The sequence below is a fragment of the Ursus maritimus genome, unplaced genomic scaffold, assembly GCF_017311325.1.
Source record: "Ursus maritimus isolate PB19 unplaced genomic scaffold, ASM1731132v1 scaffold_35, whole genome shotgun sequence".
NCBI classification, from domain to species: Eukaryota; Metazoa; Chordata; class Mammalia; order Carnivora; family Ursidae; genus Ursus; species Ursus maritimus.
In genome coordinates, this window is record NW_024426119.1 from 7,825,830 (window position 1) to 7,842,408 (window position 16,579).

The 16,579-nt window shown below is 43.2% G+C and overlaps 1 protein-coding gene across 1 annotated transcript; it reads right to left on the reverse strand.

The window, feature by feature from the left end:
* Positions 1-447: 447 nt before the first annotated feature.
* NDUFAF1 (NADH:ubiquinone oxidoreductase complex assembly factor 1) lies at positions 448-14,981 on the reverse strand. Its single transcript, XM_008702226.2, has 5 exons — positions 14,833-14,981; positions 11,191-11,839; positions 7,494-7,679; positions 1,218-1,292; positions 448-683 (listed from the first exon to the last, which is right to left on the reverse strand). Exons 2-5 carry the CDS (start codon positions 11,761-11,763, stop codon positions 534-536), a joined length of 984 nt encoding a protein of 327 aa, XP_008700448.1. The 5' UTR covers positions 11,764-11,839; positions 14,833-14,981; the 3' UTR covers positions 448-533.
* Between the last annotated feature and the right edge of the window lie 1,598 nt (positions 14,982-16,579).

The following is a 16,579-nucleotide window of genomic DNA, read 5'->3' on the forward strand; positions in this document are numbered from 1 at the left end:
GCTAACTGAACATGATTTAAAAAAAAAAAAAAAGTGCCTGCAAAGGGGCATTAAGGTTACTTCTAAGGCAGAAAGAAATTTTCTAAAATTAGCTTGTGGTAAATATTGACAAGTCTGAATATACTAAAAATCCCCGAACTGTATAGCAATCTCCTTTCCTCAAATGATGGATTAGAAAACACGAGAAACCTACAAGGAACAGAGTAGGAGAACGACATCAACAGTCACCTTGAGGACTTCGTGCTTTGGCAACGCCTACGCGTGTAGGAATTGTTCCTAACAGCAATCATTTTAACCCAAAACAGTTAAGTTCTTTACATAATACCTCCGCATCAGGACTTGTATAAAGTTACAGCTTAGAACCTAGTTTCATGCTGTGTCTCCCTCTGAGTGGCCCCTCTTGGCAACAGCATTTAGGTTTGTCTCGGAATACGTACCAGCCGTCGGTTGGAAGCCATTAAAGAAATACTTTATTTCATCTCTGTCATCATGGATACTACTACTCTTCGTTTGGTAGTACAAAATTACCATCTCTATTTAAAAAGTCTGGGGTTAAGCTCTGGAGAATTTTCATAGGCGAATTCTTCTGTGTGGGCTGGATCAGTAAACACTCCAATAAAATCTATTTCCAGGAAGAATGGACCATCTACTTTATCAGCCAGGGTGAATCCAATAGAAGAGATCTACATTTAAAACAGAGAAGCGGATCAAAATCCCATACACTGACTGTTCCCGGGGTTTTCAAGTTCCATGAGGCGACTGATATAACCGGGTCTTTACGCTATCAGCCCTCAGCAGCATACCCTCGTTCTCCGATGCTGTAGCAAATCGTAAGAGGAAGTACAGGCTGACCTGCTTTCTACTTTCTACTTCCTCTTCCCTCTCTTTAAAGTAGTGCCACTTAAGACTGGTGAGGACAGCGTGGGTGCCTAATGAGGTTCCTCGAAGCCCTCCTGAACTGGAATACCGTTCTCCTATCTTGGAGCTAAGATACAAAGTAGGCAGGCTGAAAAGATGACCACACTGAAAGCCCACCCAGGTGGGGGTCTGGCTCCCAGAACAGGTCTGAATCAACCTCTGGGTGGACTAACGGGTGGCCTTGATAAGAATTTTCATCTTTCATTTGCCGATCTTCAAAAATGGACTGAAGTCATCCTTCCAGGAGTTCTGTTTCACTAAAGGTAACAGTTCTGAGTGAAAGTACAGGAAAATGTTACCTTGTCGAGCAAAAGCGGGTACTGGGCATCCCGGATTCTTCCTTGATTAGAGAAGAAAAATTTGGAGAAAGGAATCTGAAAAGAGAAACCATTTACTTCAGAGCTAAAATATAAGCAAATGAGGCCTACGTATGGAATTGCAATGATAATAACAGTTTAATTCTAACATTAATTCTAACATTATAATTCTAATATATGCAGTTATGACAAGTGGCTAGTCATTTGGATCACAGAATTTTTTTAATGAATAAGTACTAGAATAAAACAAAAAAACCTTTCTAAGCAAGAAATGCCAAAGGAAAAATGATAGAGCACAATTTAACTTTCTGACAGCAAAGACAAAGGATAAATTAGGAAAAAAATATTTGTAACATTTATGGACAAAAACTAGTATCCACAAAGCTTTCAAAGGTAACTAAGATTTAACAACCAATGGAAACATGGGGAAGGGAAAGGGAGAAACGGGCACACTTGTATACTGCTGGTCGGTGTGCAGACCGGTACGACTCCGAGTGGCCCGCAACTGGGAGGCAAGAGTCTACGATGGCCTGAAGATTTCCACCTTCTGCGTCTACACACCTTCTTCCAGGTATTCACCCTACCCTCTGCTGCTGAGAAGGGACTGTGCACAAGGAAGGTCCCAAAGCACCTAACCTTAATATAGGGAAGATTATCCTCTGTAGGCCCCACTTCATCACTTGAGCCCACTGGAGGACTGGCAAAAGAAGTTAAGAACATTTCCTTGGCTCGGGGGAGGGGGGAGGGGGGAGGGAGGATTCTCCATTGCTGGCTCTGAAGACAGAAGAGAAATGGCAAGGATTGCAAGCAGCTTCTAGGAGCTGAGAGCGGCACTTAGCTGACAACCAGTACAGAAACCAGGATGTTAGTCCTACAATCATAGGAATTGAATCTGGCCAATAACTACAATGAACTTGAAAGGAGGTTCTTCCTCAGAGTCTCCAGAAAGGAATACAGCCAGGTGACACCCTGATTTCAGCCTTCTAAGGCTCTGTGCGCTGAACCCAGCTATACCGACCCCAACTCATGACCTACTGAACTGTGAGCTAATAAACACGGGCCGTTTGAAGCTGCTAAGTTTATGGTAATGTTTATGCAGAAAACTAATGGCAATATTTAGCAAATTTTGAAATGCCATAACTTTGACCTACCAATCTCACTTTCAGGAATATATGTTGTTTTTTTTTTAAGATTTTATTTATTTGACAGCAAGCACGCACAAGCAGGGGGAGCGGCAGGTAGAGGGAGAAGCAGGCGCACCACAGAGCAGAGAGCCCGACATGGGGCTCAATCGCAGGACCCCAGGATCATGACCTGAGCCAAAGGCAGACGCCCAACCTACTGAGACACCCAGGTGCCCCATTTTTAGGAATCTATGTTATAAACTCTGATAAATACATGATGATGTAGCTTTTTCTAGCAACAAAAAAAAAAAAAAAAAGGAAAAGGAACAATAGGGGAATGGTTAAATTATGGTGCATCCATGCACCTGATACTAGGCAGCTATTTTCTTAATGCAGATCTACACAGGATGCAATGGGAAGACCTCTACAATATGTTACTGATGAAGAGGACCTAGACAGAATCCACAGTATAAACACAAATTTTAAAAACACCTCAAAAAAAAAAAAAACCACCTAATAAACTTATAGCAATTGGGAACAACCCAGTAGCTATTAATAGAGAATCAACTATAGGATTTCCATATAACCGAAAATACCAAATAAAATAACAAAAAAATGGAGAATAACTCTATATAGTGATATGGAAGCTCTGTAGGATTTAAATTTTACTTTATTTTTTAGAGGGGTGGGAAGCAGAGGGACAGAAAGAATCCTATGCAAGCTCCGTGCCCAGCACAGAGCCTGATGCTGGACTCAATCTCACGATCCTGAGATCACCACCTGGGCTGAAATCAAGAGTCAGGTGCTTAACCAAGTGAGCCACCTAGGAGCCCCTAGGATTGAAATTTTAAAAATAAGCACAGAAGATGCCCAAAGTATGCTATTTTTGAGTTTAAAAAAAAAAAAAAAAAAACCTGGAGAAAATAAGAGTATGTACCCACATTTGCTTGTATGTGTATGATGAAACTGCCACGCGACACAAGAAACTACTCAAAGTGGCCACCTATAGAGAGTGGGCAGAAAAAGGGTGGACAGGGACACGAGTGGGAGTGAGACTTCTCACTGTACATCATTTTAGATTTTGATTTTAGAACCAAGAAATAAAAATGTTTAAAAAAATGTGTTCAGATTACTTATCACCAAAAGCACTCGTTGACATAAAAACAAACTCAGTTCGGGGCGCCTGGGTGGCACAGCGGTTAAGCGTCTGCCTTCGGCTCAGGGCGTGATCCCGGCGTTCTGGGATCGAGCCCCACATCAGGCTCTTCTGCCATGAGCCTGCTTCTTCCTCTCCCACTCCCCCTGCTTGTGTTCCCTCTCTCGCTGGCTGTCTCTATCTCTGTCAAATAAATAAATAAATAAAATCTTAAAAAAAAAAAAAAAAAAAAAACTCAGTTCAAAACTCGGATTCCAAGCCGCCACTACACAAGATCACACTGCTCACACAGCAGATTAACATGCAGTCCTATCCGGGGCGCCTGGGTGGCCCCGTCAGTTGAGCGCTGGACCCTCAGTTTCCGCCGAGGTCATGATCTCAGGGTGGTACGCCGCATGCAAGCCTGGGTCGGGCTCCCGGCTCAGCATGAGTCTGTTTGAGCTTCTCTCTCCCTCTACCCCTCCCGCTCATGCTCACTCGCTCTAAAATAAATCAATCTAAATAAATAAATCCTAAATCAATAATAAATACATACACATACATACAGTCACATCCTATTTCACCCGCTCCCTTCATTCCTGTCAAACAAACCTGGATGGGACATGACCCCCCATCAGTTCGCATTTTGCACCCTAGCTTGGCACTTCATCTACCTCAGTAGTCAAAACATTTTGGAAATGGAATCAAGGCTACCTGCTTGTCGTGTGTCATGTGTCACATACCACACCATCCCCTCAAACTAATCTCTTCTATCTTTTTGACACGTAATTCTCTAAGACCACTGTCTACACCAAGGGAACTGGTTGGTTTTTTTAACTGGATAAAAAAGCTACAAAGGAACATTAAATCTTGTATAAAAGAAAAAGGATGTACAGTTGCTCTTTCTCTACAAGTGACAGTAAACTATGTAATTTTCCCACCATTTTTCTGTTTTCTCTCTATAATCAGAGTAAATATTTGAGCATCTCACTTCTATTTACTACAGGAGAATTATTCATGAACAAGTGAACAGCAATTAGTAACATTTAATTAAAAACATCTTGGGCGCCTGGGTGGCTCAGTCAGTTAAGTGTCTGCCTTCAACTCAGGTCATGATCTCAGAGTCCTGGGATCGAGCCTGGCTTTGGGCTCCCTGCTTGGTCAGGAGTCTGCTTCTCCTTCTCCCTCTGCCCCTACCCCTGCTCATGCAGGTGCACTCTCTCTCAAATTAATAAATCTTAAAAAAAAATAAATACCTCTTGTGACCACACTTAATGGTGGTAAGCACTGAGTAATGTATATAAATGCTGAATCACTATGTTGTACACCTGACACTAATATAACATTGTACCTCAATAATACTTCAATTAAAGAAAAATCTCGGGACACCTGGGTGGCTCAGTTGGTTAAACGTCTGACTTAGGCTTGGGTCGTGATCCCAGAATCCTGGGATCAAGCCTTGCATCAGGCTCCCTGCTCAGTGGGGAGCCCCTCCTCCTCCTCCCTCTGCCATTCCTCCTCCCCCAACCTGTGCTCTCTGGCTCTATCTCTCTATCAAATAAATAAAATCTTAAAAAATCTCTTCCCCGGGGCGCCTGGGTGGCACAGCGTTTAAGCGTCTGCTTTCGGCTCAGGGCGTGATCCCGGCGTTATGGGATCGAGCCCCACATCAGGCTCCTCCGCTATGAGCCTGCTTCTTCCTCTCCCACTCCCCCTGCTTGTGTTCCCTCTCTCGCTGGCTGTCTCTGTCCTGTCAAATAAATAAATAAAATCTTTAAAAAAAAAAATCTCTTCCCCAAAACTTTCCCTCAATAATTTAAAGAGAGCTGTTGCCAACCACTATTCTTTCCAGATAAAGATTAGGACTATATGTATTTTCAGCGAAGAAAGTAATTGTTAACAATTAAATGGTAATACTACAGAATAATTTGGCAATGTGCAAAGGCCTTAAAAATATATGTATCATTTATTCTAGAAATGTTATTTCTAAAAATATATCCTAGAAAATAAGGATATTTACTTTAGAGTTTGGTAAAACAGTGAAAAATTCCAAAAACAATCAAAATGTACAGTAACAGAGGATGAACTAGTAAATTCTGGTATACTTATATAGTATAATACACAGAATTAAAAATGATGTAAAAATATTTCAGTAGGAAGTTATACATAAAATTCACTGAACAACATATGCTATAAAACAGCACTAATACGATACCATTTTTGTTAATAAATTTTTTTAAAAAGTATAAGCAAAAATCTAACACATGAGAAGTGCTCTGCCTCTGGGTAGTGGTACTACATTTTTTTCCTTTTTGCTGTTTTCCAAATTTTCTATATGAAATCCTTGTTTTTAGAATGCAGTATATATATATATTATTTGTATACAAGTGTTACATATAATTTTTATGTATCTTTATTAGTGCACAAATATGTATCGACTGCCTATTATATGCTAGGCACTGTTCCAGGTGCAGGGAAGCAGCCATGAACAATACAGACGAGGTCCTTGCTCTCAGAATTTATGTTCCAGGGCAGCAGGGTAGAAAGTGACAATAAACAAAGACACAAGTGAATGAACAAAGTAATTTTACCTAGTCATTAGCTGTATGAAAAAATTAAACAGAGGGGCACCTCGGTGGCTCAGTCGATTAGGTGTCCGACTCTTGACTTCAGCCCCGGTCATGATCTCAGGGTGGTAGATCAAGACCTATGTCAGGCTCTACGCTCAGCAGGGAGTTGGCTAGAGAGATTCTCTCTCTCTCTCCCCCCTTCCCTCTGTCCCTTCCCACTCCTCTCTCAAATAAATAAAAATAAACACAAAAACAGGGTAGTGTTTACTCAAAGTGATTGGGTTAGAGGGTGCAACCCTACAGGGGTCAGGCGTCTGAGGTGAATTCTGAGCTGGGAGGTAGACGACAGGAAAGAGGAAGCAGGTGAAGACATGGGGAAGGAGCACACCAGCAAATACAACACAAAGAACAAAGGCTCTGAGATGGAGGTGAGCTTGTTGGGTCTGACACACAGAAAAGGGGCCAGAATGGAGGAGGGAGGGAGCTGAGAGACTGAGGATAAAGTCAGGGGCTGGATACTGTAGGCCCAGTAGGCCATGTTAAGGAGTATGGGCTTTATTCTAATTGTAAGGGGAAGCCACTGGAGGGTTTTAAGCATGTGAGTGACGTAATCTGCACTACGCTTAGGTCATTCTGGCTGCTGTGTGGAGAGTGGATTTTAGGGGCAAGAGAACAAAGGAAATCAATAAAGAAGCTGCTGTAGTAATCCAAAGGCCTGGACTGGAGTGACTGTGGGAGAGATGGCCAGAAATGGTCAGACTCTGGGTGTATTTTAGAAGTATAGGTGACAGCATTTGCTAACAGGATGTATGTGGAATGAGGGAGAAAGGAATCCAGAATGACCCTTAGGTTTAAGTATAAGCAAAATGGGGACTTTCTTTTGAGTTTATGGATTAAAAACCTTTCAGTAGACAGAAGAAAAGAGTGGGCAGTTGAAATTCATTCCCTGAATTTCTACTTATTTTTCTCCAGGTTAACACTTTTTAACTTCTCAAAGCTTCTTCTCATGAAGTATTATATTACCACGAAATAAATAAAAATTTCATGATCATGAAATATGAAGTACTTATTGCGCTTAAGGGAGCCTTTCTACTAAGCTAGGAGTACTAGCTTAGTACAGTTGCCTGGAAGAGGGGATATGGCAGAAACTTAAACGTCTACTTGGGCCCAGAGCAGAGAGGTACCCATGACTTAGCATGGACCTGGCCACATCTTTATCAAAAATATTTACTGGCTAGGAAACGAACATTTATATTAATGAAAGAAAAAAATCAATTCTATCAATCTCACTCATAGGTCATCTTCCTTCTTTCCCTTTCCACACCTTCCAAGAGGGATTAATAAGGAAAACAAGCAAACCAAACATACTACAGTGTAACCATGATCTCGAGACTTCATTTTCATACACAATAAAGACTTGTGCTGTTACCTTGACCTCCTGCCAGTAGGGCCCCCCACGGGTGAACATGAAGTAACTGTACATCTGATTCTTCCTCTGGATTAAATCTGTGTCCCCTCGGATATTCACCATCCAAGGCCGACCGTCACCACGCACACGGAGATACAGAGTGTTGAACTGGGACCAGTCGTAACTCCTCTTTCTCTCAAAAGGGCCCTACGGTACAGAAAGGAAAATTAATTTCATCTCATTTTCCACTATTAGCAAAATGTTAGTCATCTTCTGCAGCATCTGAAGGGTCCACGAGGCACTTTCCTGCCTCTTTTGGCTTTCTACCACCGTAAGGAAGCGGATAAATCTGATGATTCTTATTTTAGTGCAAAATACTGACACGGTTTTATATTTTTAAGGTAATGTTCAAGACATGATTGGCCCAGGACAGTGATGACGTGTAGTAGGCACTCACTTGTATCAATGAATGGAAATGAATTACTCTATGTACCTTTTTTCCCGGGTCCTATGGAGCAATGGATTCTGAGTGGGCGTGACAGCTGACTTCCTATAAATCAGAAAACTATGAACGAGCTCAAGTTTAAAAACTGCTGTTTTATCACAATAGCTTCCATCCACTGAAAGCTTACCCTTAGCACTGCGCAGGCGTAATTTCATCCTCCCAACCCTGTGAGCTAGGTACTATCGCTGGCGCCCCATCTTACAGATGAAGAAACTGAGCACTCAGCTAGGAAGTGGTAGATCCAGTGCCATTTAACTCCAAACTCTGTATTCTTAACCATCTATACGGTCTCTCTCAGGGAAAGTGGAATTTAGTGTTAATGAACAAAGGAGTTTATTTATACCAATCTCAAAGGTAACCTGATTTTAAGAACAGCAGTGCTCACATATGAACTATTATTTACTAACTATATAACTCTTAAAAAAAGATTTTATTTTTCTATTTTAAAGAGAGAGAGTGGGACACCTGGGTGGCTCAGTCGGTTAAGCAGGTCATGATCCCAGGCTCCTGGGATCGAGTCCCAAGTTGGGGTCCTTGCTCATCGGGGATCCCGCTTCTCCCTCTCCCTCTGCCTGCCACTCCCCCTGCTTGTGCGCACGCTCTGACAAATAAATAAAATCTTGAAAAAAAAAAATAGTGTGCGCACACCAAGCAGGAGAGTGGGGGGCTGTGGAAGGGGAGCAGTGGGGGAGGGAGAAGGACAAGCAGAGCCCCACACGGGACTCAATCTCAGATCATGATCTGAGCTGAAACCAAGAGTCCATCACTCTACCAAATGAGCCACCCAGGTGCTCCAACTACCTGTATAACCTTCAACAAGTCACTAAATCTCCCAAAGCCTCAGTTTCCTCATCTGTAAAATGAGGATGACTACACCTTAGAGGAGAGTTGTGAGGAATTAAAGGGGTGTGTGTGTGTGTGTGTGTGTGTGTGTGTGTGTATATAAATGTATATAAAGTAGCACAAGGACCGGCAGGGCACTTAATAAATTTTATCACCTATTTTTAATACCCCACAATGTACATCTAGCTGTAGAATTATTTTCTACTGTGGAATGGCCAAATCCATTCTGTGGGTTTCAGGCACTGAAAAAAAAAAAATAATAATCTTTGTAAGCATATGTCTTTCAAAGAACACATACCTTTCTTTATAATCATTAACTGGAGAGAGGGAGCCTAAGATTATTCCTAACATTTGCCTTTCTCCTTAGAGTACAATATTCAAGCAAATATCCAGGGGCTGCGGCCAAGGCCAGGCATGGGAGCCTGTCCAGGAAGCCCGGGAACAACACCTGGTCAGCAAATTTGCAAAAAGCCACAGGTTGATGGTGAGACAAAGGAGTCAACCTAAGTAACTGTGGAAAACAGTGCTCTGATTGGAAACTGTAAGGCTGAAGACGAAAGAAACTATATGTCAATACTGTATTCTGGTTGGTAAGGGCGTTTCTCACAGGGTTAAGATTTAGAAGTTCTGAAACTGCTTTGTATGTATGCTGGGGTTGAATTAGTAGCTAAATTGACGGTGATAGGAGACAGATTTCTCAATATTATAGAGGGAAATTACAGATAAGCAAGAGGGAGAAGCCCAGAATGAACTACATGGTACTGGATTAGAGTCAGAGCATAGTATGAACTCATGTTTAGTTTACTACAGATATAGAAATAATTACAGACGTGCTTCCTCAGGGTTGGTACACATCCCTGTATTTCCTGCTGTGTCCACTGAGAGGTCTTGGAAGTAATGTCAACCCAGTAGCAACAAGCATACCCAGGACCCAGATCTCCTAAAAAAGGAAACAGGGCTCCTTTGAGAAATGGCTAATTCCAGGGTTGGGACAGAGAAAATATAGGATGTGCTTAGAGTATCCTGTACTGTAAGAAACTGCTAAAAAACAAAAAAATGGAGGCATGTCAAAGGGACAAAACTCAACTTGAAAGAGCTGCCAATGGCCAAAGTTAGAACAATTTGAGCAACAAATAACAGTACTAGATTATAACCGGAAGTGTGAGTCCATACAAAATGACTGCCTGACTAAATAAATAAATGTGGGAGAACAAATCTTCCTCTCTGAAGAATTCCAAATAATTTATGTAAATACCATCCCTTTCAGGAGAAACCACCTAATCCCATGCCCTACCCCATGCCTTGAATGTAGGATGTACTTATTGACTTTCTTCCAAAGAACAGAGTATGGGAAGAAGAAGAAAAAAAGTAACTTAACAATGGAGTACCCTGGCAAACACCATCTTGGCCAGGTGATCACGGTGAACACATCAGTGTTGAGTCACGTTGCTAGCATGTGCCCTTGATATGAGTGATGAGAAGGGTATTTCAACTCTGTGGTATTCTTCCTAAAAATCCAGAAACCCAGTCTTACCAGGAGAAAAAAAAAAAAAAAAAATCAGAAAATCCCAAATTGAGGGTCATTCCACAAAATACTTGACCGGGATTTCTCAAATCCTCATGAAAAATAAGGAAAGACTAGAAAACTACCACAGACCAGAGGAGACTAAGGAGCCTAAGGAGATATGACAACTGGATGTAATGTGGTGTCCCAGATGGGATCTTGGAACAAAAAAAGGACAAGTGGAAAAACGTGAAATCCAAATAGTGTCTGGAATTAGTTAATAGTAATGTACCAACGCTGGTTTCTTAGTTGTAATCAACGTACTACAGCAATGTAAGATGGCAACAGTTGAAGAAGATAGGTGAGGGGCATATGGAACTTTCTGTACTACACTTGATCTTAGCCAAAAGGCCAAGAAGGGAATGGAACTTTCTGCACTACCTGTACAATTCTTCTGTAAAACTAAAACTATTCTAAAATAAAAAGTTAAAAAAAAAAAAAGGCCACAGGCTGACCCTACGTCTACTCTAAGGAACCCCTGGCCATCACAGGGTCTGTGGTCTATTAGAGAAGATGCAATCTCCCCAAACCAGCATTCAAATGTCTGACTTCTCAGGGCTCCTCAAACATAAGAATGGCTCCACCCTGGCCCAAAGTGATGCCCAGAAACAAGTACCCCCTCCTCAGGAACCACCTCCCCCTTATGCTTCTGCTTTATACCTGTGCCCAGGAGTTACTTAACCCCATATACAGATGACCTGCCAGGTGTGTTCATTTATAGAAACAAAAGCCATATGCTACAGTTCATGCTAAAATGAAATTCACCCAAGTTCAGTAGAAAACGGAGGCTCTGGGGCTTCACTTACCCTTGGAATCCGGGATATCATTGCACAGTACCCACTGCGGCCACTTTCCCCATCCTTAGGCGCCTCAGAACTCAGAGTTCCATACAGCAGTGCACTCTGATTATTCTTACCCATTTTCAGGAACACTTCACTTCTGCCTCCAATAATCTTATCAGAAGTCACTACCCACTTATCCAAATCTTCTTTTCCACGGAACTGCCAGACAACCTTGGCTTGTTCCAACAAGACCTCATGCAGAGGGCGGCCTTCAGGGCCTATCCAATGATTCACAATATCATCCTTCAAACGCCTAAAATGGTCCATTATTTCATCTTTAATTGCTTTATCAAAACTAACTTCAGGCTTCTCCTCAGGAGAGGTTATATCCAAAACAACTTCTTTCTGGTGATGTCCTTGCAAATCCCCTTCAGAATTCCTCTGACAGGAGGTTTTGCCAGGAGCAGCCTCGGGTTTCTGAAGACTACTAGAACAATAATATGCAAAGCGAGTACCCAAAAATGGACATGAGGCACTTGGCTTGGGGTAATGTCTGAAAATGTAAGCGCCATTCAGAAATCTGTGAACCCAAGCCATGGTAAGATAAAGTCCAAATGTAAATTTCTCCCTGGTCTATGAGGGAAAGAAGCTTCAGCAAATAGCCCAATTCCACCTAGAACAGAAAAGACATTGAACAGTTACCAGGGTAGCAATGAATGCATCACAATTTCAAATGCAACACAAATCATGTATTTTGATTTGAACTTATTTTCTAATCCTGTAAACATTTACCCAGGGCCTTACTATGGGAAGAATATTGTTTGCACTGTATGTAAAGCATCCCACTGCCTTGTGAAAAAATGCCAAAAGGTAAAGAAACATAGGCCCCCTTCATGCAGTTAATTACTGATCCCAAAATAATTCAATTACACGCTTCAAAACGTTGTGTCAATCTTTTTTTTTTTTTGGTCAGAGCAAGCACACAAACAGGGGGAGCGGCAGGCAGAGGGAGAAGCAGGCTCCCCACTGAGCAAGAAGCCCTATGTGGGACTCGATCCCAGGACCATGGGATCATGACCTGAGCCAAAGGCAGACGTTTAACCAACTGAGCCACCCAGGTATCCCAGGTCGTGTCAATCTTAAAGCAAATTTTTATGCTAGATTTTTAAAGAAATCATTGATTCCTAAAATAGAATATCCAACTAATTCACTCTGGACCTAGGCTAACTGACAACATTTTAGCACTTCATCTACAAAAAGAGGGACTACAGTGTGCACTGTATGTGGAGTAAGAAACATGCCCACTTATTAGGTTGTAAGTATTGTGAATATTGGCAATTTAGGACTGCTAAACCTAATCAACTTCTTTATCCTCAGGTAAAGCTGTTGATCTTTTGAAGTCTCCACTTCCTCAGGGGTAAGGCTGTGTTAACATGTCCTCTACCTACCCTAAGGGATTCTTCTGAAGATCAGATGGAATAATGGGTATGAGTGTTCTCTGATTCAGCAAGTCTGATAAAATCCCCAAGATTCTTCATGTCTAACAAGCTCCTAGTCTACGGTCCACACTTTGAGTAGCAAGGCTTGAGCTATCAGTCACTATTTGACTTCCTCAAATCTAGAACCTAAACAATAACACTAATACCATCACATTTAAATGCCATTCTTAATAGTCTCAAACCACCTGACATATATTATCTCACTGAATGCACTGACACTAGGAAACAGACACCAACAGGTGAAGTGATCTGCCTAAGCTCACAACGCTAGTCAGTATGGACGCTCGAACCAGAACCCTAGGCTTAAGTCCCTCTATTACATGCTACTGCCTCTGCATGTAAAACGTCGGCAACAGGGGCTCCTGCGTGGCTCAGTCGGCTAAGCGTCTGCCTGCAGCTCAGGTCATGATCTCAGGGTTCCTGCTCAGCGGGGAGCCTGCTTCTGCTTCTCCCTCTCCCTCTCCCCCTGCCCCCCACCCGTGTGTGTGCACACAAACACGCGCATGCGAGCTCTCTAATAAAAATAAAATCTAATAAAATCTTTAAAAACAACAACAAAACATCAGCAATATAAGTTCCATAACTCTGGTAAAATAACAACTTTGGCTAAATAGTCGTCTCTCCTACTTACTCCAGCTACCCCGAAAAGGAATAAAATGAGCAATGTCAAGTTCTCTTTCTTTCTGCTGTCTTGGTCCAAAGACCAGGAGAGAGGAAAAACAAAAATTCATCTCCCCAACCTCACCTCAGTCACATCCCCACTCTCTACTCCAATAACCACAAACACTTGCAGTCCAACAATTGCCAATCAGGAGTCCCTCTCTGGGCTGATTCAGGCCTTGGCAGTGCTGCTCCCAGGCCAGGAGTGCCCTCCGTGGATTCTGCCTAGCTAACTTAACCTTTGGAACTCATTAGATATCCTTTACCTTCTGTATTTCTAACAAGCTCCCAGGTGATGCCCTTGTCGTTGGCCCACTGGACACTCTTCTAAGCAGCAAAGTCCTAACTCACCTCCCTGACTCTGACCTTTCCCAAACCATCCTTTCTTGCCAACAAAAGGGATCTAAATATGACTGCACTCCCCTTACAATAAATCAGCAATCCCCACCCCCAGAAATTCAAACTCCTAAAACAGTACACAAGGCCCAACTCCCTGACCTAACTTCTACTCACATCCGTGGCCAATAACCTCATCTCTATTAAGACCAACTGTAGGGGCACATGGGTGGCTCAGTCAGTTAAGCAGCTGCCTTTGTTTCAGGTCATGATCCCGGGGTCCTGGGGTCCTGGGATCCAGCCCTGCATAGGGTTCCATGCTCAGTGGGGAGTCTGCTTCTCCCTCCGCCCTCTGCTTCTACCGCAAATAAATAAAATCTTAAAAAAAAAAAAAAAAATAGAAAGGAACCAGGAAAATTAAAAACAGTTGATCTGAGGTCCTGGAATCATAGGTAATATTTCAATTTCCCTCGCCGATTGTGCTTAAATAATTTTACCTCTACATATGAAGGAACTGGGGAAACAAATGATAATCCCATAATATGGAATTTGTACAATCGAAAATGATTCTCATGAACCCCACCCATAGGCTACACTACTAAGTGGCAAATGAGGAATCAAAACTGCATATATACTAATATAACAAACATAAAAGTGTACCAACAAAAAAAGATTTGAAGGAGGAAAAAAAGGCTTAAAGTCGTGTGCAGAATGATGGAATTATGAATAATATTCACATTTTCCAAGCACTCAGTAGGGCAGTTACTTCTCTAATATAACTTTAATTATAAATTTTTGTTTCGTATTTTTGCCAATAAAGTAAAACCCATCCACTGGATGACCCCGGGCTGAAGTTGGTCAATTTTGACCGCAGCGTGACCCACGGAGCTAAGAGAGAGCAGTCTTCGTCAAGACTATATATCCAGGACTGACCACGCGCCCGAAACCGTTTCAAGTGTAGTCCATCGACTCCTCACAACAAGCCTGAGAGGTACTGTTATTATTCCGATTACAGAGACGAGGAAAAGAAGGTTCCAAAAATAAACTACTGGAGGTCACACAGCTGCTAAGAAAGAAAACGAAACTCTAGAGCCCCAGTGTTTAACTGCCGATCTGATTCGAGGGAGCGCTCCAGACCATGTCGCAGCGAGGGGGCCCCCTCAACCCTCACCTGCTTGGGCTGCGTCGCCCCCACTGCCCGCCGGCGCCCGCGGGCCTCTCCGCCGGCGCCCGAGAGTGGCTTCCACTCGGGTCCCCGCTTTTCCTGACCGGGTACTCCGCTTTCCTCGTGTGGGTCCATCCGCTTTTCCGGTCCGGCGCCCAACCAGGCCTTAGGGCACTAGAGTTCCGGCCGAGGTACAGGCGGGAGAAGAATAATAAGGCTCCCGGAGTCCCGCGAATTGAGGCTTTTGGTCGACACCTAGCCTCCCAGAGGGCTCGGCTTCCACCCCTCCTGATCGTTTCTGCGCTGAGAAAGTCGGGAAGAATTTAGAGATTTTTCTCCTTCCCTTTCTGCAACCCTCCTTCAGGCTGCAAACTCCACCTCGCATCTTTCAAATAGGACCCAAATATTGCGAACGTCCTTTCGCCCCCGGGCGCCAGGGTCCCCCGATGCCGCCACTCCCCGCAACCACCAAAGAGCTGTCCATGGCCTCAGAGGACCCGATCCCCTGGAATCGTCCCCGCGGAATCTTAGGAGACCCACCAAGCCCCTGGACCGCAAACTGTCCTTCCGGGCCTCCCCTAGAGCCCCCCAGACGGGCCGCCCACCCCGCAGCACTTCTATTGTATCTTGGGCACACCTCAGCTTGAGCACTTTCAACATTGTATCTCAAGTATTCTTTCACTTCTCGCTTCCTCTGCCGCACTGTGAGCTTCTTGAGTCCAGAACTGTGTTGTTCCTCCTGTCCCCAGCAATTAGCATTGTACTAGCAGGAATTAAGCTGTCAGCAAGTATCTGAATGAATTTGTAACCCCTGGGAGTTAACTCCGTTCTTCTCCAAGGTTAAGACCTCGCCAAACACAATTGGCTTTTCCAAGTTTCCTCCACGACCTCTTCTCGAAATTCTGCTTTTGACTTTTCTAGACTCTACACTTGCCTAGTTCTCTTACCTTCTGGAACCTTCCTCCAGCTGCCTCCTCCACTGACTCTCTTCCTACAACCTTAAATGCGGGTTGTCTCCACAGCCCAGACTGTGCCTTCCTCTTTACTAGTTTTGGATATGAGTTATGTACAATTTGATCTCCGGTAAGTCCCAGCATACATCTCCAACTTCTTGACAGCCGTTCCAGCTGAGGGATACAGCATGGGCATCTCAAATTCAGTGTCTGAATCTAAATGTATCATATTTATCCTTACTCCTCTTACGTTCCCTGTTTCGGGAAATGCCCACATCCTTCTACGCTGGAAATCCTTGCCTTAAAACCTCTTCTAAAACCTCTTCTCACCGACCCTAAATCCTACAGAGTTCTCTTTGCTGTCTTTGAGCTTTCACTCCTTCCCTCCAAGCCCAGATATGCCCCATAGCTATTGCCCTTATACAAACTGACATTCAATCTACTGATTACCCTACACTGAACACAAGAGTTTGTATTTTTTCCACTTTAAAATGTGGCACCCAGAGCTGAACTCCAAATTCCTTTGGCCTCCTGACGTTCCACTGCATAAATTCTAAGCCCTCCATAATCTCCTGCTGCATCTATGCTACTCATACTTATCCTCAATTTCTCATCCCAGCCGGTATCTGCCTAAACCACACTCATTCCTCCTCATAATCAGTTAACATTGTGTCTGCTCAGCATTTCTCCCTCTTCTGCTCCCAAACGGTTGGTCTCAAGGGTTTATGACCCCCTCCTCCTCCCACTTTAGTTGATTGGCCCCGTGGTCAGGTGGATCGGGTTATTCCCAGGTTTTTCTG

What these genes read in the sequence shown, in the direction of transcription:
- NDUFAF1 (XM_008702226.2), bottom strand. Translation starts at nt 11,763, where the DNA reads ATGGCTTGGGTTCACAGATTTCTGAATGGCGCTTACATTTTCAGACAT. An exon ending in TGATATCCCGGATTCCAAGG is followed by an intron (nt 7,680 to 11,190) that starts GTAAGTGAAGCC and finishes TCTGTACCGTAG; the next exon opens with GGCCCTTTTGAGAGAAAGAG. An exon ending in ACCCGCTTTTGCTCGACAAG is followed by an intron (nt 684 to 1,217) that starts GTAACATTTTCC and finishes TTTTAAATGTAG; the next exon opens with ATCTCTTCTATTGGATTCAC.